This window comes from Paramormyrops kingsleyae, chromosome 11, assembly GCF_048594095.1.
Source record: "Paramormyrops kingsleyae isolate MSU_618 chromosome 11, PKINGS_0.4, whole genome shotgun sequence".
NCBI classification, from domain to species: domain Eukaryota; kingdom Metazoa; phylum Chordata; class Actinopteri; order Osteoglossiformes; family Mormyridae; genus Paramormyrops; species Paramormyrops kingsleyae.
The window spans coordinates 8526917-8550976 of NC_132807.1; the positions used below are offsets into that span (position 1 = coordinate 8526917).

General features: G+C 40.9%; 1 protein-coding gene across 2 annotated transcripts in view; it reads right to left on the minus strand.

Annotated features, from left to right (window-relative positions):
- LOC111845001 (disintegrin and metalloproteinase domain-containing protein 10-like) overlaps positions 1-24060 on the minus strand; it is a 59753-nt gene that overhangs the window by 32348 nt on the left and 3345 nt on the right. For both annotated transcript variants that reach the window (XM_072717980.1, XM_023814013.2), the window contains exon 2: positions 11204-11354. In XM_072717980.1, coding sequence (XP_072574081.1) covers positions 11204-11354 — 151 coding nt within the window. The remainder of the gene's footprint in view (positions 1-11203; positions 11355-24060) is intronic.

Here is a 24060-nt window from a genome sequence, read left to right on the forward strand (position 1 = left end):
GCACTCAGGGGCATGTTCAACAACCAAATTTAATTCAATTCAACTTTGTGGAGAAGCAGAATTGGACATGCCAGAACAGTTTAGCACAGTGTGAAACACAAACAATTACTCAGAACACATTACTACTAATTAGGGAGGTAAAAAGATAGACTTCACAAGTGCATATTAAAAAAAAGTGCCTTTTAAGTTTTCAATATTCTGCAGAAAGTGGCAGCGTCACCTGCAGACCACTTTCACTCTAAATGCAATGACAGGGAATTTGCCCTGTACCGTGTCATTTCTGAACGGTGCTTTCTGAAGAGGCCCAGCGTGAGGCCTGCTTGCCTCTGCCAGTCTACTATGCAAGTTGCACGCTCGCCCGTGACTGCACATGACTGCACCAGACTGCACAAAAAGCAGGGGGGGGGGGGGGGAAACTACTTTAGAAGTACAGATCCAGTTAGACTTCCTTTTCTGGTCACAAGTGTAGAAACAAAATATTTGTCTAGTATGTTACTGGCCCTTGCCGGTCTGGAACATTCTTTTACCATTCTGAAAAAAGCAGGTGCACTTATATTTCAGCTCTCACATTGCTGAATAACGCCCTGAAAATCTCATTCCAGAAATGGAGGAGCCCACATATTGAAATAGAAATTTAACAATCTAGCTTTAGATATTTCACTTTTAAATAAACATTAAGTGAAAATACAATCACTTCTCTGATCTTAATAGCTTAGGGATGCATACCCACTTTCAAATGAATGCAGACAGAAGGGAATCGGGCAGAGAAGCGTTGGTCAGTACTGTGTTCGTCGTGATATGACACAATGACAGCCAGACAGGAATTCCAAAGCGCATATGCAATGTTAAAGCTGTCGAAGATGATACAGATGACGAACACAAATCATCTCTCAACACGTCGAGGAACTTTGACATTCATAATGAACAGCAGATTGCTTCCAGACACACTTCAAACAGATATATCCATTTGTCAAAGACAATATCAGCAGCAAAATAAGCCAATGGAATCTAGCCATTTGCCCTTATAGGACAGCAGAGATCTTCACCAAGCAACTCAATGATCAAAGCGGAGATATATGCGGTGTGTTATACCAGACGCAAAAAGCTTCAGGGTGAAACCCACACCCAGAAACACTGGCTTCCTCAAACCTGTCCTTGTGGCGTGTGTTTTACGGCAGGGTCACAAATACCAAACCACTGATGTGACCATCAGCTCTATGTCACCAAGCACGATAAGGAATTTATTAACATTGCAAAGCTGCATAAAGTGTTGTTTGGCTGGTTTAGGACGCCTGCCTCCGATGTGCCAGTGTCTGGAGCAGGAAGGTTGCCTCTGCTGCGACTCTTCAAGTCAGTCACCTACAGTAAGTTTCTCTCTGGCTTGTTGCGTCTCGTCTTCTGTGTTGGTCAGAGCTGCTGCCTGGGTGCGGGGCCTCAGTAGGGCCAAACTGCACACACGGTCTGGAGAGTATTTTGCCCACACAGAGCCGTTTCAGGATATTTCAGGGAGGGGTTACTCTGAGTTTTGTGAATACACAATAACTGATGTTTTTAAAATATATGCAACATAGTTTGTCATTGGGGCCAGAGATATGAGGGGGAAGGAAGACCTACTATAAATAATACCGGGTTTTTCAGTATGCGTACTCTTTCTTCTTTTCCACTGGGGATCCTGGTTTTGTGGGTTTTCACGCAGAGTAGAATAAACACTATTGCACTAAAGTGTTCTTTTGTCTTAGCCATATCATTGACTAATTTTCACAAACCTGGCACCTGTGTGACAAACACATCACTTACTTTTGTGACCTGAAAAGATAATTTGGATGAACTTTATAGGGCTACATCATGTTCTAGGGTTTTTTCTGGGACCTGATCTCATGTTACCTGAATATTTTATACGAGTCTCCTTCCATTTATTTTTTCCTGACCCAAAGATCATGGACTTTTGCTTTATTCACCAAAAAATTCTGAGGCACGTTTCATAGTTTGTAAGCAGCCATTGTTTGTCCATGTGAGGAGTAACAACATATTTATGTTACTGGAGGAAAACCCTAATTTGCTATACTACAGGATCGAGTGAGGCGGGTTCTGTGGGAACCCACTGCTGGTGCCAAGATGCCCAGACAGGCTCCCACACCCAGGGGACCTCTCTCTGGCTGCAGGGGCAGGTGGTGATATTGCTGCAGATTAATCCCTTCAGAACCAGCTCCCAATTTAATGTTCAATTTACTGTATTATGACCAGTGACTCAGTTCAGCCGACTGCTAAACAGACTCCACAAGCAGCTCCACCCATAAGAAGCTCTCCCCTCTAGAGAGAAGCCAGAGAAGCCTACTCTAAAACACTGCTGCCATTCAAGCATTTCTAGTTCCAGAATATGCAATTTAATTTCAGGAATCACTACATGCGTTGGAATGTTGGGGCTTCCTGGTGAAACAGAGAGGCCATCACTCAGAGAAATAACCATGTGGAAAACTGGCCCACATGGAGGCCGGCGTGCGGCTAACGGAACTCAAGATGACCTGGAATGTGAGCCATGGAGACAGCCCAATGCCTGCTGGCTGCTGCCTGAGAGGAATGGGTCCAAACTGCATTATTTATAGTGATAACCCATCGTAAACCTTCACATGGCACCGACAGGAAGCTCCCAGGGTAGGTGGGGGTAGGGGTGGGGGGGCTGCAGACAGGATGTTGAGCAGTTCCTAAGAACAAGACACAGGCCACACCCAATGCATAAAGGAAAAACTGGTTCCAACCGGCTTTCTTAGTAACATGTTAGGAAGGTGAGGAGGAAAAAAAGATCATTTTGAAAGTGAAAGTAAATAACATTCATCCTAATCAGGCCAGCTTTTCTGTTCATGGTGTTTGCTATTTGTATAAGCACATTGCACAAAAACAATGGAATGCTTCTTTCTGCATATCCCATCCTGCTTACATGCTGGTGCCCATGGAACAATCAGGGTGTTAAGAGTTTTGCTTAAGTGCCCAACAGCAATATCAGTCTGGCAGCCCCGAAATTCAAACCAGACACCTTCTGATCATGGACACAGAGTCCTAGCTCACTGAGCCATATACCGCCCCTCCATACCTGTCAAGTTTTGGATTTGAAAATAAGGAAAATTTTCCGGCACCCACCGCGAGCCATCCCACTACCCCAACCAAGCTCCAGTATCCCTTACATTTTAAGACAGGTGTACAAGAAATCTAAATAACCACTTGTCATTTACATTTTATTTTCATTACACATTTTCTTTTAATTTCTCATGTTCACTCATGTGGCTCTCTGGCATTCACTAATGACTTATTATACAGATTTGTTGCAGACTTTGTATCCTTGTTGAAGTCGTCACAGAAGGTGAAATTAACGTTGTTTTTGGCACACAGCATTGCCATTTTAACCTCCGCATTTATGACCTGGTTAATGTGGTAAATGACCTGCAGTCTACTGCAGGTGGCAGTTCTCGCGAGGCTACTGGCAGTTCAGTTTGGAGAGGCAGAGGAATTTTTGTAAAATGATATTATAATACGGGAGATATACAGGAAAATACTAATAATACGGGAGGACGGCGGGAAAGAGGGGTAAAATACGGTACTTTCCCAGCCAAAACGGGAGACATGACAGCTATGCGCCCCTCTAATGTCCGAGTCTGTAATAAGGTTCCACTGCTAACCAAAGCACATGGCGGCTAAATCGCACAGGAATACAAGATTAACTCGAGGCCACATAACATACCCTGCAAACGGCAAGGTTTTAAGACTACAAAAACCACACAAACGAGCTGACAGTTCCCACAGAGAAGACTGTTTAAACGGATATGGCTGATTGGGGATGGGCAGCGAGGCTAAAGGCAGGCAGAGTACTGCTCAGTCAGGGTGACCTCCAGCCAAACGACCCAGATGGGACCTTCAAACCAGCCCAGCCAAGGACAGGAGAACCAAGTAACCTGATAGCACTTTTACACTGACAGAAAACCAGCTCTGTTCTGGTCTGCAAACCTATTTTTTAATAGTTCTGCGAATTTCCACCAAAATAAAAACTGTAGTTTGGTTCTGAATCAAAAGACCAGTTCGCATTGAGAACCAAGAAATCATTGGGCCCTGAATGGGAATTGCAATGACATCATGAGTAGTGTGTACTATTCTACCTACAGGCATGAAACAAACATGGAGGCAAAAGCAGAGTCTGTAAAGTCCATTGTCTGGTCCCCAACAGAAACAAAGTTACTGTTAAGGTGTTGATTTGGACATCAACCAAGTTCCAAACCAAATTTGAAAACATTACTAGGAAAAGTAAACAGTATGCTGAAGTGGTGGAAGAGTTAGCAAAGGCTGGTTATGCATGAACGCTGGTTCAAATAATAAACAAGATAAAGAAAAGAACCAGTACGTGAACCAGAACAGAACCGGTTTTTTGTCAGTGAAAAACCATTACGAGACAGAGTGGAAATGATCAACCCTCACAAAATAGTACAACACTTCTGCTGCCAAGGCCCACACAAATACACCATGAGTCGTCCTCATCCAACTGGCAGGTTCATCTCTGCTGACTTTCAGCTTGCAGCTAAAAAGCATAATTTACACTAATCCCATTCAGGCAAGACACCAGAGTGATGCACAAAGGTCGTCAGGGGTGTCGGAATCTGTCGCCCAGCTCCACTCTGCTGCAGCATTACTGCTTTCCCCACTGTGGGTTCCGATTTGGTCCGCTGGCTGAGCTGAATCTTTAAAACCCAACTTGCTCCCCAGAACAGTCTCTCGCCCATCCGTGAAGCCCTGAAGCACAAACTGCATCCTCATATATGTTTAAACCTGAAGCCACAGGCAGGGTTCCTTTTGAGAGTCAAGCACTACAACCAGATAAAACCCAGCGCTGAAAATCAACTTCCAACAACCAACACAAAATTACGGTCAAAGAGGGGGTTCCCCCAAGCAGTTGTTTATGAATAGGGGAACAATGAGTGATCGATAACTTTGTTAATTTGGCGCAAAAAAAAAGTTGACAACGAATCGGTTGAATTTTTGCAATTGGCTGCATGAAAAGTGTATGACGACACACCAATGTTAAAACTGCTAAGAAGTGATGTTAAGCCTAGTTCATACTAGGACTGGGTGATATATTGATATTATATCGCACATGCACAATAATCACCAAGGCGTCAGATGACAGACGAAGCGTTTGGCCGGACGCCAGCTTTTCGGTGCTATACGGATATTTATTTACACCCATAATTTGGTAAGAAGATTAGTAGTATGGCCCAAATATTAATGAGATGTGTTTTGTGATTCCCAAAACTTAGTAATCTGTATAAACTTTATATTTCTTAATTCTATTAGGGAAGCACACCATATAATACTGTTTTGCTATACTATGGTTTGGGGTATACCTCAGTGCAATATTCACTGAAGTCGCGGTGAAGATGATCAGCCACGACATCTTTTAAAACAGGAGATCTTGTGGAAAAACAAGGTAAAAAGACGTTGGCGGTGTGGTGGTACTTTTTGCAGTTTCAAAGTCTGACACATTTATTAAACATAAGGATATGCTCTATTTATACTAATGATAACTTTTGGGCATCATACAATGCCTCATTAATATTTTAGCCACACTACTAATCTGCTTAACAAATTGTGGGCGTAAATAAATGTCCGTATAGCAGCGAAAAGCTGGCGCCCGGCCAAATGCTTCGTCTGTCATCTGAAACCCTGGTGATTATTGTGCATGGGTGATGCAATATCTATATGATATCGCCCAGCCCTAGTTCATACTTCATTTTTCCACATGCTATTACAGTCTGCATGCAGACTCTTGTGTACATAAATTGTCACTGTCCAAGAAAAAGCACATATTTCCACTTTTTGACAACTGCGACCCTTTTACTATAGATGGGAAAACACCCATTCTCCTATGTCCACTAATAGCATTTAAGATTCAACGGACCAATGAAGATATTTTGTCATTTACTACACTAGTATTTATGTGTATACTAGTTAACATATGATGGTCGTTTTTATGGATTACTTTATTTTGTAATTTTAACAATGGTGACAGCTACCTTACTAACATCATTGTTAATTGTGAATATAAAGCACGATTAGTTTGTATCTTGTTGAAACAGACATATTTGCCTTGCTGACAACAATCCATGTAATTATTTGAAACATTAATACATTCACTGACGGCTGAGTAAATATATTTGTGGTGCTAAAGGTTGATTTAGGTTAATTTCACAATTTCTGTAAAATGCATTTTCATGCTCCTGAAATAATGGATTGTTGGAGATATGAGTTTTGTCGGTGGACACAGACAGTCGCAGTCGGTGCATGCAATGATATTCCATCAGACGGCAGATGTATTGCAATAACAAATACAAGCAGTGAAGCGAAATGGGTAACCTTTTATGAACAGTTTTAAAAGTTGTTACTAGGCTTGAGCAGTACAAGGGAAAATGCAATCTGGGACACAATGAATTAAGTCTCAAGTCACAGACTAGTGCCAAGCTTGGGGAAACTTGCAGCACAGAGAACCAGGGTCTGAGCAAAAAAAAAAGGAGGCTGAATGGTAAGAGTTTCTGAAAGTTTCATAAAAGAATTAGTTGTTTCAGTTCCTCAGTGAGCAACTAATCAAAGATACTACTGGTTGAAATGATCTCTTCACAACAAAGGCCAACATTGTGCTGAGCAACAGAACAACTGAAATAACAGCATTGCCTCCTTGCCAGCAAGAAGAAGCAGACACACGAATGATGCTCCAGTTGTATCAAGCTGCTAAAAAAAGGGCAACACCAAAGCCTGTTTAAGGAGAGTGGACAATGATGTGCTTGTTCTTGCAATTTATCATTTCCATCAGCTGAATCTCTCAAAGCTATGGGTTGGGTGCGGTTCAAGAAAGATATTCAGAGAGATCCCAGTCCATCAAATCCATCAACAGCTGGGACCTCAACGCTGTGAAGCGTTTCTTCCAAGCATACAGTGTGATGTAACATTGTTTGGAATTGGTAAAGAGACAGCATGTAATGCATGAGCTATGTTTCTTTAGGTCACTGATACCTTTGGTGCCATCACAAATGACCTAACCAGCTGCACATTTGACCCCCTGCACGTGCAAAGTCTGGAGCACTTCACTGTGTTTATACAGCAAAAATTAAAAGTGCAAACTGATGTTCACTCACTAAAATCACTTGACTCCATCCACCAACTCAGCATACCTTCTATCAGCATGCAAAATGAAAGCTGCAGTGAGAAGTGCACATCTGGAGACAGCAGAATCCCCAAGATCCCTGACCCAGGCAAATGGTTGACAGAACCTAGGTATGGGTGCCATATTGCACTAATCCGGCAGATGCCAGCAGATGCCAGCCAGGGACGCTCACTGCTACTCTACTGTGGCTGCCTAGTCGCATGCAAAAGAAACTGCAAATGTTATTGAGATGGAATTTGCTGGGCCACATTCTGCAAGCGTGAAGGAGGCTGCACCAACAATGATATGGAGATCTTATATGTTCTATATATATTTAATATAACCAAGTCAAGTATTTTTTAGTGTCTGACTTTTGTTATTTGAATAAATCTGTTTTAGCGCTCAATTTGTTCATTTTCATGACTGTGAAAATGACATCTGGCCATGAAAATTATTTTAAAACACCTGAAATGGATTCATCACACCAAAGGCATGGAAATGTATATACTATACAATAATCTAGTTCAAAGAGGACCTGAGATATGGACATTCACTTTGTTCAGTAGTGGCCATATTGGATGTTGGGCAAGCAGGTCACCAAAGGTCGATTCCCAACTTGCATGTGCAAATTGCAAAAAACTTCACACCAAGTGCACAAGTTTGCAGAATGACGGCACACTGCCTCCCTGCTATAGCTCAACACTAATACAAAAAGTCAACAGCATAATAGCAAACAATAGAAAAATTAAAAAAATAGTAATAATAAATAAAAAAAACAATTTTGCTTACAGAGAACAGGTGATATACAAAACTCACACTAAATTCAAGGTAGGGCTGCACAAAATTGGGGGAAAAATTATTCATATTGCCATATTATGACATTTTTGCGATAGCCTAAATATTTCAATGTTTACGAAACAATGCTCTCAAATAAGTTGGTGGTCTTGCCATATGTTGTCACTTGCTTTTGCTCAATATTATCTCTATGAAATCCAAAATATTTCCATGCAGTGGAAGACAAATGTCTTTTGGTGACCAGTTCTTGTTCGCTTTTTTCTTTCACACTCAGTTTTGTTAAATCCCTCACAAACCTGGCACATTGTTTATGAATGACTCCAATGACAAGGATGATCATCACAGGGTCAGAGAGCTCATGCAAAAGCAGAGGCAATAAACTTTAGACTGATTTTGTAGCATACTAACTAGTCGTGCAAAGTAATAACCATTAAAATTGCAAGACTAAAAACGTTTCAGCGTAATTTATTAATGTTCTCAACCCACTGTGGTCAGACCATTGTGGTCTGTGCGATATTACCGTCACACATCTGGCAACTCCAATTAAAGCGATAAAATATTAACAAATAGTAGGACAGATTTTTTCAGGTGCTGATGCTACACAGGCCATCTGAGGTAAAAGACAGCTCTTTTCACAACATATCATCCATAAAGTGACATGACCCCCTAGGTGGATGGAGTCTCTCAGCACCCTGTGGACAGGAATTCCCATGATCAACAAATGCCAGCCAGGGAGACACGTGGAGGAAAGAAGCAGCAGGCTTGCCCAGCAGTGCCACACATGACATACCACAACATAAAAAGCTCAAAAACACATCCCGTTAGCCGTTGCTGTGACATTGCTCGTATTTCAGCAGCATCTGCACTGACTCCCATAGGAGACCACACCCATCTGCTGACAAAACAGTTCACACAGTGAATTAGCATCCGGCTGGGTTCCGCAAACAGAAAAGGCAGTTAAAACGCATTATTACAGGCAAAGACAATTCCATTTAAAGAAACAAGAGAATAAGATAGGATTTGCCTTGCAGAACACTACTGACTATTACAGCCCATGCAAACCTTCTGCCCAGTTAACCTAAGTGATTCAGAAAAAGCCATTTATAAACAAAACACAGGGTCCTCCTAAGCAGGATGTAAGCACACCGATACCAAATGCAAAATGAAGAGAGAAAAAAAGCTCATCATGACACACTTCTTTCATGCGTTTCTGTATATATAGTCTTACTTAACCTTTATTATCCATCTTTGCATACCTTAAATTTATCATTTCTGTAAATACATTATATATAGACTTAACTTTATCCATTTTTCCACCCGTCCCCAGTTTTAATTTAGAGCAGCATATTTTATTTTATTTTTTATTTATTTATTTTTTTTAAACTTATTTTTCTCAGTCTAAGGAGTAACCAGTTGTGCAATTAACGGAGAGTTTTATCTGTTTAACTATGCATGTGACAAATCTTAAATCTCTTGAATCTCTTGCAACAATACTAAGCTGCCGGCCAGTAACCAATAAGTCTAACTATACCTGATTTCAGGCTTGTGCACAAATCAGCTTGTACACGACACTGAAAGATCTGGGAAAAGAGTTCAGTGTTTGTGACATGCTAAAAGGGAGTGACACACATTTAAAAGAAAAAGGAAGTCTTGTTCAACCTAAACAACATTTACAGATTCTCGTAGAAAAAAAAAAACTACGGCTGCCATATATACACACACAACAGCATGTCATAGTATGATGGATTGTAGCCATGCTAGTGCGAGTGTGTGCACATACGTTTGTACTTTGATTAAGGCATCAGTGGCAACAGACAGCAAGAGAGCCGGCAAGGAGAAGCCTTGGGCAAAGAGCTATTTTTAGGCCTTGAGCAGCCAGCCACACACAGCGAGGCGGAGGAGATGCAGGGGGCCACCACAGCATCAGGAGAAGCTCCCATAGCAGGCATACAGGGCTTCATCACAACACTGTCACCATCTTACTCAGGAATAAATAACAGTCATCCACATTCTTCCATATAAAGCTGCTAACACAACAAGTTTACTCTCATTAGCTGGAAGTGGTGTCAGCTTAATTAGGTATTTTATGTTTAATTTTGACATCATGTCAGCAACTAGGGATAAATTCATGAAGTAAAACAGAACAATCAGACAGGTAAAACCATCAATAAGTTATCTGCATTTAATTATAAAAAGTTACAAACTGTTAAAACGGACTGAATAATATGATTAAGATGATTTTTTTCAATTTAACAGTTACATTTGTGGCAGGAACAGACCAAGTTGCATTTCTGGCCATACCATCTTCACCAGCTGCCAGCTGCTCATGTGTGGTTAGAACCATCGGCCCAAATGAGTTTGCATGTGGATGGTGGCATTTTTATTTATTTAAAGTGGTACTTTAATAAATATACCCAGCAATACTGCAAAGTTGTACAATCATATCCAAAACGACCAACCCCAACAATGTTCAAAATTAGAGCAGTGACAAGGATGCTTGTCAAGATCAAAAGGGACAAGACTCAAGGCTGTGAAGTCAGCGGTACAAAAAGAGCTTCACACGATTTACCACAAATTTAATGTCACTTCTGGCAATGAGATCGAAAGAGGCTGAACATTAAACACTATCTGGGAAGGCTTGGAAAAGCATGGAAGTTTGCAGGCCAAAGCCTACATGCAAGTATTGCCTCATTCAATCACTGCTTAGCTTCTTCCATCTGGAATTACCATACAAACAGGCAACCAAGATAGAACAGTGAATATTCCCAGCATTCATGACTATCAAAGGGTTAATGTTCCTGTGTGTTCCATGAACTTTTCTACCCTGTCAGGAGGTGCAGCAAGCAGCTGTCCCGAGAAACAGCTCATATGGGACTCCTGTGGATTACAGCATATCACTGCGCCCACAGGTGAGCTCCAGGATAGAGCAAAGAGCAGGAACAACATGACTGCTGCTGCTTCAGCAACTGTGCTAGGAAGACTTAGACCTGTCTGATACACCCTAGCTTTCTCCAAGACAACCAAACGTCTGCGGCACTCACGGAATGGCAGTTATAGATCAAGTGAACATACCACCAAGTATGAAGTCAGGAGCAAACACAGACACAAAGAAATAATACTTTAAATAAAACATTACATAAAGGCTGCCATCCTTGTAATTGAGACAAATACAGTAGAGTCATGTGCAACAGTAAACACTGTCCCTTTCCTGCTAGAAGCAGACAGACTGACCTTCCATGTGCATGGAAGTCAAGGTGGAGAAACTTGTCCTCATGGGACAGGGCCCTCCTGACTCGCTGGTGCTTGTTGTGCAGAACATCTGTGTCATAGGACAGGCCCTCATAGTGGTGGATGTAATTGTTCAGGGGATTCTCGTACTGACCTGCAAGAGAGAAAGGAAGAGTGCTAGTTAGCCAAGAACCAGCCAGTATGGAGGCAGTACTGGGACACACACTGCCAAAATAAAGCTGCTACACGCTCGATCTTACACGGCAATGCAGCTGCTACCTATGATGTGTGTGTGTGTGTGAGGGCTTGCTGTGCATAATTCCAGGGCCCACGACAAAATGACCTCAACTAGGCCTCCCATGACAAGTAACCCCCCCACCACCACCACCACCACCACAGCCCGCACCCGGGGGGCAGCTTCCCCAGCCATCTCCCTGAGAGGGTGTGCTTGACAGTGCGTCGCTAACCATTACCTGGGATTGTCCGCTTTGGCTGCTACTTTTAAGAACAGTAAGGTTAAACATATGATGCGGATGTTCCTACCGAATAAATGTGGGGGAATTGATCTGTTTTCTGCCTTTCTACTGTTTGCGTTTTGATGAAATGCTGTGAGAAATTGTTAGACTGCGCGGTCAATGGGGACCCTTCAAAGAGGAAAACAAGTGTGCGTGTAAAGCTTGATGTTTCTGTTAATGTTTGTAAAGGTTTACCCCCCCCCCCCCACATCCTGCCTTTCATTCAAAGAGAAGCGTGCTCTCCTGGGGCTTCACTGTGGAAAGCTTCCATTGTAACAGAGGACACTCTGGCTCCAATCAGCAGCAGGGTCTCATGTCCATTTACTGAACCACAGACTGCATACAGGCACACTAACAACACTCTGTATGCAAACAAATATCTAACCAATTTGTAAACTTTTTTTAATCATGTAGAGTTTTTCCTCAATATCTATACAAATATGAACAGAAAGTTTCTAGGAACTAATAATGCATTTTGTCGGAAAACACGGACATATTCTACATGCAGCAATGAATTCAGTTTGTGACCCCTGGTCTCCTGTGGACACAAAGTGTTTTATTTCCTGGCATAAAGCTAATGCTCAAACCCCACATCGATCTCCCACTGCAAACAAGGGCCCTGTCTGTCTCGGCTTTCCGATTCCCAGCCCTACATGCAATCTGTCGGGCCTGAGCATGTCGCTCAACAGCAGTTCTAACAGGATGTTCCCTTTGGAAAGGAAACTCTTATGACTCATCGCTACAAAAAAATCCTTTCTTCATTAAATAATGCATGATATACCTTTGCATTGGTGTGAAGACATGAAATTAAAACAAATGTTAGTCAATTCTCCGTCAGACTTGTTAAATGAAAGTAATTAACTCTTACTGACCAACATGTGGTATAAGTATGTGGTAAACCTAGTGTTAAAGGTTACAGACCAGGACAGTTGCTAGGATTTTAAAATATGCAGGACTTAGCCCAAGTTGTCCAGCTGAGAGCATGGCAGTTACAATATTGGAGCCAAACAAATCATTCAGGGCTCATTCGGATTCATTCAGGGTTTCAGTCCCAAATGCCCCAGCCTCGTGATGCCTCTGGTATAGACGTGAAGCAAATGAAAGCTGCTTCAATAACAATATTCACGTACAAGCACATACTTCATGTGTGATGCGACAACAAATTAGCTACAAGTTCGCCTAGTAGTTTATACACAGAAACAAGTCCTCTAAAGCTGCAAAAAATAGCTTACGGCATTTGCCCAATAGAAACAAATTAGCAAGGCAATCTATATATTTCATGAATGAATCGTGGGAGTAACCAACAGCCCCTGAAAGCAATGCCAAGTGGAATTTTGAAAAAGAAAAAAAAGAAAAACACAACTTTAAAAACATCAACTGGACAAGCAGAGCACAGACCACACAGCAGTGAAAACAGCTTTGTTTCAGACTGTCCTTGTGCTGTCATCTATGTACTGTAGGCGCGTCTCAGATCAACTAACACCTGAGGAAGAACTGCCACCTGGTGACCACTGCCCAGGTGACAGTGCACACCCATCCCACTCAAACCTGACCTTCACAGTCCAGTAAGCATAACAGGAAAGATCTCCAGCAGTCTGAATGGCCTTCTGACTTCCATGCCACAAGGTAGCTGGTTTGCAATAAACCTGACTGTCATGTCACTCTAGCAAAGAAATAAATCAGCTGCAGATCTGGTTGAACACCGAGTCCCACACACTAATCAGACTGTCCCGCAGATTTGTCCTACTTGTCTCTAAACTACATCAGCAATTAAGCCTACATATACAGAAGGCTGAATCAAACTAGCTTCACAGCAAAGACAAAATCTAACTCGGATTCAGAAGAGAAACGTCATCACAATGCTAACTAAATGGCTGCTTCCAGTCCCTCCGCAGATCCTGAAAACCAGAGGGCACCAAGCTGAACCCTTGTCGCCCGGCAGGCTAGTGAGGTAAACTCAGACAGACAGTCACGGACCAAGTACAAATGAGGCAGATCCATGCCCCAGCACAAGTGAAGCCAGAAAGCATAAGGCATGTCCCAGTGGCCACTGGCCAGGAGAAGCACACACTGCCTTCAAGACTGCTTTGCTTACAGCCCACTTGGGCAGTCAAGTGGACAGATCAAGACAACAGGGCTTTAGTCCTGATGTAGAGGGGAGCTTGATACAGTCACACAAGCCAGGGCAGTAGGAGACCAGCGACTCCATTCTGCAGTTCACACAGGCGCTTAGCACTTTCATTCCACCAGGAAGGTAAAAATCCCAGTACCACACCTACACTAATCATATTTCACAGAAATGGGTAAACAGGTACGGGGCATTTGTAAACAGTAAGGGAAGATGGAACAGAATACTTAACTTCTCACCTCCTGGGGTTTGGAAGAAAATCTATTTAAAAGGCTGGATAAAAAATACCGCTCAAACAGAATAGGGCTTGGATAAACATTTCATTTGAAACTAGAAAATAAACAGCAGAGCTAAACCAGGGATTGGGATATACTGAACCAGACAAAAATGAAAGTACTGTAATTTGCTGAAGGACATTAGCCAAATTGCAGTTCAACGTTATATGAGAACAATCCACAAAGACCCTCTACTGTGTAATTCTTACCCATGTTTAAATATTCCAGAAGGGGAAAAAATGGTAACACTTCAGGCGACAGGAATACTTAGTAGTGACTACTGAAGTACAAGTCATGAATAAATCATCAATGACTATAGTCACGACTTAAAATGAAAGATGTGTCATGATTCATTAATGATGAACAAACATGACATCAGTATTTCACTTCTGTTATTGATTTGTTCCTACTATAGTTCCTTCAGATTTACAGAACTAACAGATATACTAACAGATATAAAATTAAATGATGCGTCACAATTCATTATTGAACAAACAGACAAGTATTTTACACGTTATTCATTATTTTTTCCTACATTACTTCCTTCAGTAGTTCCTTCACTAGTTCACAAAGGTTTACAGAATTAACACACAGAGCAACACATACAACTGCTTGAGATAAAATATGCATGACAATTCATTAATGATGAACAAACATGACAGTTTGTAACTAGCACTTAAGTTTGTGGTTAATACATAAGTAATAGCAAAATACTACATTATGTGTCTAAGTAGTGCTACCAAAAAAACTACTATCAGTGCAATAGAAAGATGTAAATGGCCATTTATATTTCTGTAAAACAGGTGATGACACTGAGCTGCTGCTTGTCCCCGTTTATCTTCTCCATCAAACGACCCGGGTGAATCAGAAGGTCAGATAAGTGCGTGTGGACTCTTTTGACTTGAGCATTCCTGCTCCGAGCATGCTTCCGGCCACCTGCCTGTACAATAGGAAACTGAAAAATAGCATCTGAAACAGCCCAGTTTGCTTTGGTAGCTGACAGTTCAGAGGCTAAAGCGACAGATGGCAGCTGACAGCTTCAGGCCTCACCTCAGCTTTGCAGACTCCATGGACAGTCCCCTCTCTGCAGCTACCTGCACAGGCAGCTGAAATTAAAACATCTCTCTTTCTTTTCTTTTTTTTTTTTTTAACTCCACCAGCTATTTGCTACCTGAGCAAATATCAGATTACATGTTCCTCATTGTGCTGTAAAGTGCCATTTTTTGAAAGTGCCATAGAATGCATTTTGTTTTTCAGTACTTTAAATTGCTCTTTGTGGGGTCAACATTAATATGTTGATGAGCTCTGCTCTAACTGGCTTGTTTCCAGTGAGGCACTGCAATGGCTCACACAGAAACTACATCTCTACAGCCATGCACCACATAACGACAGTTTGGTAAACCATGGATCTCATTTACAACAGTGATCCTTTAAGATTATAACAGAGCAATTCCCATTGTTTTGCGACATGGTAGCGCGACGCATTACTCATGGGTTTGTCTTGATGCTGATACAAGCAAATCTACTGCTCCACCAGTCATGTAAAATACATACAATCATATACAGTACATAATAGTTCATTATGATAATGAGTTTACTATACTGTAGTTTATTATTTTAGTGCACTCTTTCTACATTGCCACACAACTAATGCTCCCACTTCAGCTTCAGCACATTAGCATAATTATAACTTTCTTAGCATTGCAAGAAGAACATTGCAATTATTTTACATCTCACTAAACCAATCATTTTACAATGCTACCTTCGTCATGCAGTTTTCATGAAGAACTCCAAACGGCAAGCGAAGCAGCTCGTAAATGTGTTTTTTAGACTTCGGCTTACAATTTTTTTTGACTTAAGTATGGAATATATATATTTGTTTAGCTAACCAAAAGTAGGCTACAGGCAGTACAGAAGCCAGCGTCTTGACAATGTCAGTATCACAGACTTCGTAATGCAGTTTACTACTCTCCTACTAACCTGGGGTAGCAACTTAGTTGGAACCAGGCAACTGAATGAGTCCAACTAGGGGTGCAATAGTACATAAGAGTCACGGTTTGGCACAAACTCTCGAGTTGATGGTTCTGTACAAACTCAGTACAGCAGAGAAAATAAAATGTGCTTTGAAATATATTAAATATGTATATAGAAAGACAACCAAGAACTGTTGTAAACCAAAGGTAATGCATCTGTTGCCATGTTTAACAAACAGATGCTTTTTTGCATATTGTAAACAAAAATATGTTAAATTATTATGAATGTTATGTTGTTAATTAACTAAATCCTACGTAAATCCCATGTTCTCTACTACCGATAATGATCACATATCTATAGCAGTATACACCCCTATAATATTTCATCATCATTTTAAAACTAGACAATAAAAAAGCACATATTTTTTCCAATACCAGCTACTTAATCTGCTAGAAAACCAGCAGACTGTAGATGGCTTAATAAAACTGGCTAGCCACTGTCGTTCTCAGACTCAAAAACAAAACTCTGCACACAGAAACTGCAGTATTCACATTTTTCTTTAAAAAGGAAAAAACAGAACTTTTCAGGGAAGCCCCACAGCATATTTCGACTTCTGTGGGTACTGCAAAATTTAACACTGCCAAAATCTTGATTTTGAACAAGGAAGAAATTGGCAGGTGTGCAAGAGATTTCATGATGGTGCCTCAGACAAAGGAATTCAAAACAATGACCAACCACCTCATTCAACTCTGCTGCCATCCAAAGACTCTTAGATGCCAATCTGCCACAACCTAATAATGACCTAATGAGGGAGTGAGGGCAGTGAAGGGTTGCCATGACAACTCCCAGCATCACAACATTTTCCTAGAACCATCACACATGTTTGAAAACTAACCCCTAATCTCATCACGTAATGGCATTGAGGGGAAAGCAGATTTAACTACAGGGGGAAAAAAAAACAGCTGAAGATCTAGGTTACTTAAATATAATTTTAGTCACTGGAGCAGGTGGTTCACATAGGCCCAGGGCAAGGGGGAAGACCTTATGCTTAAGTAAGAATAAAATTAATGTAAATAATTCAGCACAAGGCAGGCAAACTGAAGAGGTAGATAAAAACTTCTGCTGCAAGCATGCTTTGCATTAGGCCCCATTCCTCCATCTCACCTGTTCATAAGAAGAGATAACAAACACACATATAAATCTACACAAGGGTTCCTGAAGCAGCATGGGATTGAGGTGAGATATTCCAGCAGCTGGTCATTCATTACACAGCCCACACTTATCACTGGCAACTGGGCAGAAAGGAAGGCATACACTTAGCATGGGTAAACATAGCCTACTCTGATGACTAAAGCCATTTTTAATCATTCTGGCTCACAGAGCTGGACAGTCTCTATCATGCAGTGTCAATGAAGGTCATGGAAGCTTGACCCATTCATGAGACCCAAACCCAGGAATCTTGCACCTGGCCAGAAAACTGAAATGCCATATTTCTTCAGTGTTGGTCAATTTTCACGAATCTCTACAGTTCAGAGCCTAGTCTCTTCAGTTTACTAAACAGTTTGCCCTACCTTTGTGGTAGCTGAATTGCAACTTAATGACTACAGTGCATGCATTTTTCAATATTAATAAATTATGCCATTCAAAATATTTGAAAACATATGTACAAAAGTAAGCAAAGAAAATACAGTGGGACTGAAAATCACTGTACTCAGAGTATTATTTGGAAAAAACAGTAGGAATGTTGCCTACACATAAAAAGCTCTTTCGTAAAAGATGTGGCAGCGTTTTCAGCCAATGTTTGCAGGAAGCATCGCGGAGCTTAGGACTGGACACATCGGCACAAACTCAAGCCGCCTTTCATTTACTTTGACGTGAAAATGTGTGGCACCAGCACATCGGGATGCACGACCTGACAGTAACTGCTGCAGCATTCCATGTAGCCCAAACCCTGAATCCCAACCCCGCCATGTGTGAGATGGGTATATACCTTCTCCATGTGTGCGAGTCTTCTACGGGTGTTCTCGTTTCTTCCAGCAGGCTAAACATATGCAGAGTTAGGCAATCTAAAAAACCTAAACTGTCTGCAGCTTGTAGCTGTAGGCGAGTATGCATTTATGTCCCACAATGGATAATGGACTGGCATCCTGTCCAGGGTGCTTGCCTACCTCCTCAGATATCAGGTAACCCCATTAACCTGAACCACATAAGCTGCTAGAAGTAATACAGCTTTGAATAAAATCATCACTAAGAATTTTCTTTGATAAGATATACAGATTAAGGCAGTCTAAACAATTTATATTTTATGAACTATTGTGTTTTGATTTAAAAGTTAAGTGCCCCCCCCCCCCGCCATTCCAAACATATGGTAGTCTTGGAGCATGTCTAATTTTTCATACTGCCATTCTATCCATACATTATACCGCAGTATTTTGACAATTTTTTCAAAAGTGACATTATTCTGATATGTTGACGAACAAAAACAAAACGGTGTACTAAAAATATTAGCAAAGTATCACCCAAGCCTACCTTGAATCAGTTCCAGTTCATGACCTATACAATGCCTCTACAAAGTTGGAAAAAGACCCATCAAATATCTTCAGTTATCGCACTAATGAGAAAGGGCCTGGAGTGGTGGACCCTCACCAATATCACATGAATTCTCCTTCTTAGAAACACAGTAATGATCAAGTTACACTTCATCACAATCTGACACTTTCCAGAGCAATTCAACATAAAATTAGTCTTTGAATTTTTCAAAATACCTGGTGCTTTTGAATTGAGTTTAATATGAAGAAGACAACTAATTTCAGTGGCAGGCTGGCAAATCTAGCTCTCTAATATTCAGATGAGGGCTGTTGACATGAGACACCATTAGCTTGATTGCCAGCTTATGAGAATCAATGGCTTTCAACATGAGACGGCCTACATGAGAGAAGTGGAGAACCTGGCATCATGGTGTCAGGAAAACCGCCTCCAGCTGAATGTCAGCAAGACCAAGGAGCTGGTGGTGGATTTTGTCAAGAGACAGCAGCGACACAACAAGCCCCTCATCATTAAGGGGACTCCAGTGGAGAGGGTGAGGACCTTCAATTATTTGGGCATACACATCACAGAGGACCTGACATGGACTGAACACATTCAAGTTTAGTCCAAAGGGGTAAAGCAGCATCTGTACCATCTCAGACAGCTGAGGAAGTTTGAGGTCTCTCCAATGATCCTAAGGACAAGATGAGGAAGTCTGGGGTTTTTCCAACGATCCTAAGGATCAGCTGAGGAAGTTTGAGGTCTCTCCAAAGATCCTAAGGACTTTCTACTCCGGCACTATGGAAAGTATCCTCACGCAGAACATTACATCATGGTTCGGGAGCAGCTGTGTTCGGGACTGCAAAGCCCTGCAGAGGGTGATTCGCACACCAGAATGCTGCTGTAGGTCAGCCCTCCCATCTCTGAAGGACATTTACAACAAGAGATGCAGAACGAGATCTATAAAGATCATAAAGGACTCATCCCACCCTGGTAACAGCATGTTTCAGCTGCTCCACTCAGGGAAAAGGTTCAGGAGTATCATGGCCAGGACAGAGAGACTCAGGAGTTTCTATCCCCAGGCCAAAAGACTCCTTAATCAGGACATGCCACCCCATCTTAAATATCCTTTCATATACTCATTCAAGGATTGATCACTCAACACCGTCATTGCTGCTACTGTTGTTGGGACTTGATAAATTGTTTTTTTGCACAATTGTCACTCACTTGCACTTTCTGGTCAAAATTTACACATTCATAGGTGACAATCTAGGAATACCACTCCTTTTTAAATTGTACCTATAACTTTATTCTTTTCTTTTTTTTTTGAAAGAAAAATAAAATAAGTTAAAAAGAAAAAAAAACTTACCTACTTAACTTAAAATTTTGCAATCTGAAAAGGTCGGTTCAGGATGAATTTCACTGTGTGTTGAATGTGAATGACTATGCATGTGACGAATAAAGAACCTTGAATCTTGAGCTTTTTGTCAAATAAACTACTTTGCTGCACGTTGGTGATAAGAAATATGATATTTTCAGCTGAACTCTGCTGCTCTACCTCAGACCACTTCATCCACGCCATTGTGAGGGAATAATGTGAGGGCAAAATGGGAAAATAAGGGAAAAAAAAAAAACGAAAACAGACCAGGTTCTGCTGTTATGTTACAAAACCTGTAGGTTGACTTTCTCCAGGGGACCCACAGCACTTCCTCCAGAGATAAAGCCACTCCCACACTGGGCCCAGACTGAGCCCACACAGCCTGGCTGGTGCAAAGCGCCAACTGTAACATACAGGGCAAAACGACTAGCATACAAAAAATGAAAAACAAGATCAGAGATGAGAGGGTGCAGTTTACAGGACATCATGATCATCCTGGAATAACAGAGCTGTGGAAACAGATTCCACTGCTAAAAGAAGCAGGAAATGGATGTTTTGTGGAAAAATGATCATTGCTTTTCATTTCAAACCTGAAAAACACCAACAATGACATCCAGCCACAGCCGAAATGGTAGACTATTTAAAAAACACAAAAAATGGTTTTGCAGTTCTTAAATTAGTACATTATTTCCCATACAACACACACCATGAATTAGACTACTTAACACCCTGTTCATGTACCAAAATTATGAAAAATACTCACACAAGGAGTAATGAAACACCATCTCACCAATAAAATACATAAACTTCATAAATCAATTTAAATGATAGTATTGGCACAGCCTAAAAAGCCTTCCACTGTACATGAAGCATCAATAACGGACATGGTGACAATTCACAATGACAACAACAACGTGTTAATTTATTTTACAGTTTTGTCAAGCATTCATGTTTATGACAGACACTACTGGCTGTGTCACCCTTGGGGACTATTTATCATTACGAGAAATTCATATCCGACATAAGAACAACCTCACTCAAGCACTGTTTTAGGTCTAATTAAATGTCAAGTAAAATACAATGAAGTTGCTTCGTATCTCTCGGGCCTCAATTTGCAAATATTTTCTAAGGAAAAGGAATAAGGATCAAACCTTGAGGTTTTAGTTTGTCAGGCAAACTAATTAAAACAAAGCAAAGCAGAAATGCAAATACACAGCAAACTGTTTAAAGTTGTCAACATCATTAAGTAGTACATATAAATGACATGATTACATTTATTTAAAGCAACACACACTTACACGATTTACAATAAACAACGTCATTCACTTGAGTTTTTATACAACAGTAAACTTTTGCAACTACATCTCATTAGTAGAATATCCCAAGTAGAGTGAGCTACAGCTACAAAATAAACATGCCCAACAATAGCAGAAACAACAGCAACAACAACAAAAAGAAGAATGGGATAGGGTCCGGTTTTCAGTTTCCTATTTTAGCAGTGCTTTTTCCTGCTTTCAAGGATATGGGGGCCCATGAAACAGCCAAATTAGATGAACATGAACAGTAAACATGGCCTTAGAAGCAGAACAATTGGCTATAATAGGACACTTCCTACCTGGGACAAGACTACAGATACAAAAAACACCACACTATTTTGATAAGGAATGAAATGAGGTGTTAGTGTTATTGGGAAAATGACAGCCAACAGCACGGTTTTAAAACAATTCTCAAAGACATCTCTCACCCCAGACAAACACAAGCAAAGGTAACCACTGGTTTCCCCACAAGCAAAAAAATAGTAAAAGTTGAATTTCACAACCAAGAGGCAGAAAACTGATTACTAGTGGGCAATGAAACGTATCCATATTTGGAAGACAAAACCCACATCAGTCAGGCCAGCACTATTGTGAACATGCAAGTGTCAAATAAGCATAAAAAAATGTTCTACTGTGAAGCATGTCAGTACATGTTAGGCTGCAGTTTCGTAAATCCTTCACTGTGAAACTACACACACCCATTTCCTGGAACAGACGTCACCACCCACTATTAGTTGTGAAAATGTGAGCCGAACGAGGCCTATGCCAGAGTTCACAGGGTTTCCAAAACTAAAGCAACCTCAGAAGAGATGTCTGGTCCTGTTTGTGATCCAAGGCCATGCAAAGTGACCATTTAAATAACACACAAAAATCCAAGACAACAGCACATTTTCCAGTCCCTAGACAACACAGAAAGTTATGCAATGCCCAGGTTGGTAAATAGTTTATTAGTGTATCTATTGCATCTAATCTATTAGTATTTTGGCTTTATGCAATCAATTAGTGAATTCAAAAGGTTTTCATATGGACCATCATTTTCATCTGCAAAATCCAGCAATAGGGTGAAGCTTTCATCACCACCCAACCAAACTGGGCTAAAAGCATGTCTGAACCAGTTCTTAAAACTATCATGATTTCAATGTTTAGTGTCTTTGTAAGAACATGTTCAAATATGAACGTTAACAAAGGCAGGCACAGGGCTAGACAACAGCCTGCCTGGGCCAGTAACTTGACTTTCCAGGCCAAGGAGAAGGAAGCCCCCACCCCGTGACCATGCTATTTTAGAACCCCTCGCTTTAACCGATAAAAGTACATTCCAAAGAATAACATTTAAAGTTAGCAAACGTTCCTGCAGCAACAGTATACATAGACACACAGATATTCCTGCAATCCCAACTGAGAGGTCAGACGGCCACACTGAATCCAGCTCTAATCACTTCATGCTTCTACCTGCATTAATATACATCACAGCACTCGTCCTCATTCAGAAACATTTATAAGCTTATATTTTCATTTGCAGTCATTTCATGTCTCTTTGCCATATCAACAGGGTAACTCATGATCCAATAAAATCAATTTGTATCTTACGCTTGTAGGCATTTGAAAAATGCTCTGTTCTTAATGATATTGAAAGTTACAGCTGGAAATTAGCCAGGGAACAGAGGCCTTACAGCACTGCAGCATTTTGGGCATGGTCATAGCTCATGTGTAAGGAACACAAAACAAAGCACTGTTAAAATACAACAAATTTCGGACTGATGAGTAAAATAAACCTTGAAAAGAGCTTGCAAAATTAAAAAGGACTGAAAACCAACCATATGCAGTGCTGTACACACAGCCAGTACCAGTTGTTCACCACACTGAAGTGTGTGTCAGCTAAAGTAATATGCTGTAAATCCAGCCCGTTAATGGCCTTTTCAGTCCAGCTTAGTTACTGTGAGGGAGAAGAGAGACATTTCACCTTTTCCTGATCAAAGTTAAATTTTGTTGGAAAACCTTGGAAGCTGCTGGACAAATAAAGCAACCCAGAATGGTAAAGGTACACAGGGTTTTCCCACAGGAGAGAGAAAAACAAAAACGAATGCTTAAAACTAAGCTGCACAAAAGTTACTAATTACACGTATTTCCTTTGCCTGCTTTTTTACCTTAACACTGGAGAAAGCCTGGCTTTTAGCTGGAAACAATTTGATAACATTTCCTCTCAGCAGGAAGAGATTAGCTGGCTCTTCTGCCTGCAGACTGAATAATTAAAGCAGCCACTGCAGTTCTGTTTTCTATGGGAATAGACACTAATTTACACAATAACCATCATCATTGTCACACCTTGTAAGACATTTCAGATCAGTAATTACCCATGGCTACCCATTAGCTGGACCTCCTCTTTTGACAAATACACAACATTATGGAAAACTTTGCTCATGAAGTGTCTGTGGAAAATGCAACCTGGAGATCTGGTTTCAGTTTAGCTGTGCAATACTGCTTATTTACCTTTGAAAGTCTCCACAAGTGAAACAGCTGAGCACTTTGGTCCATTTCATTAGGCCACACATGCCACCATGGTAGTCCAGTTTTCCTCTGCAGACCATCCATTTGTATAGTCAAAGTATTTGCTGTATGCACAGTTATGGCAGAGAAATCCATACAATAAAATGCTTGAGGAGAGCCTCAAATGAACTCACATACAATCACAAATACACAGGGAGAAGGTAAACAGGTAAAATAAAAGAAAAAAAGAAAGCCAAGATAAAT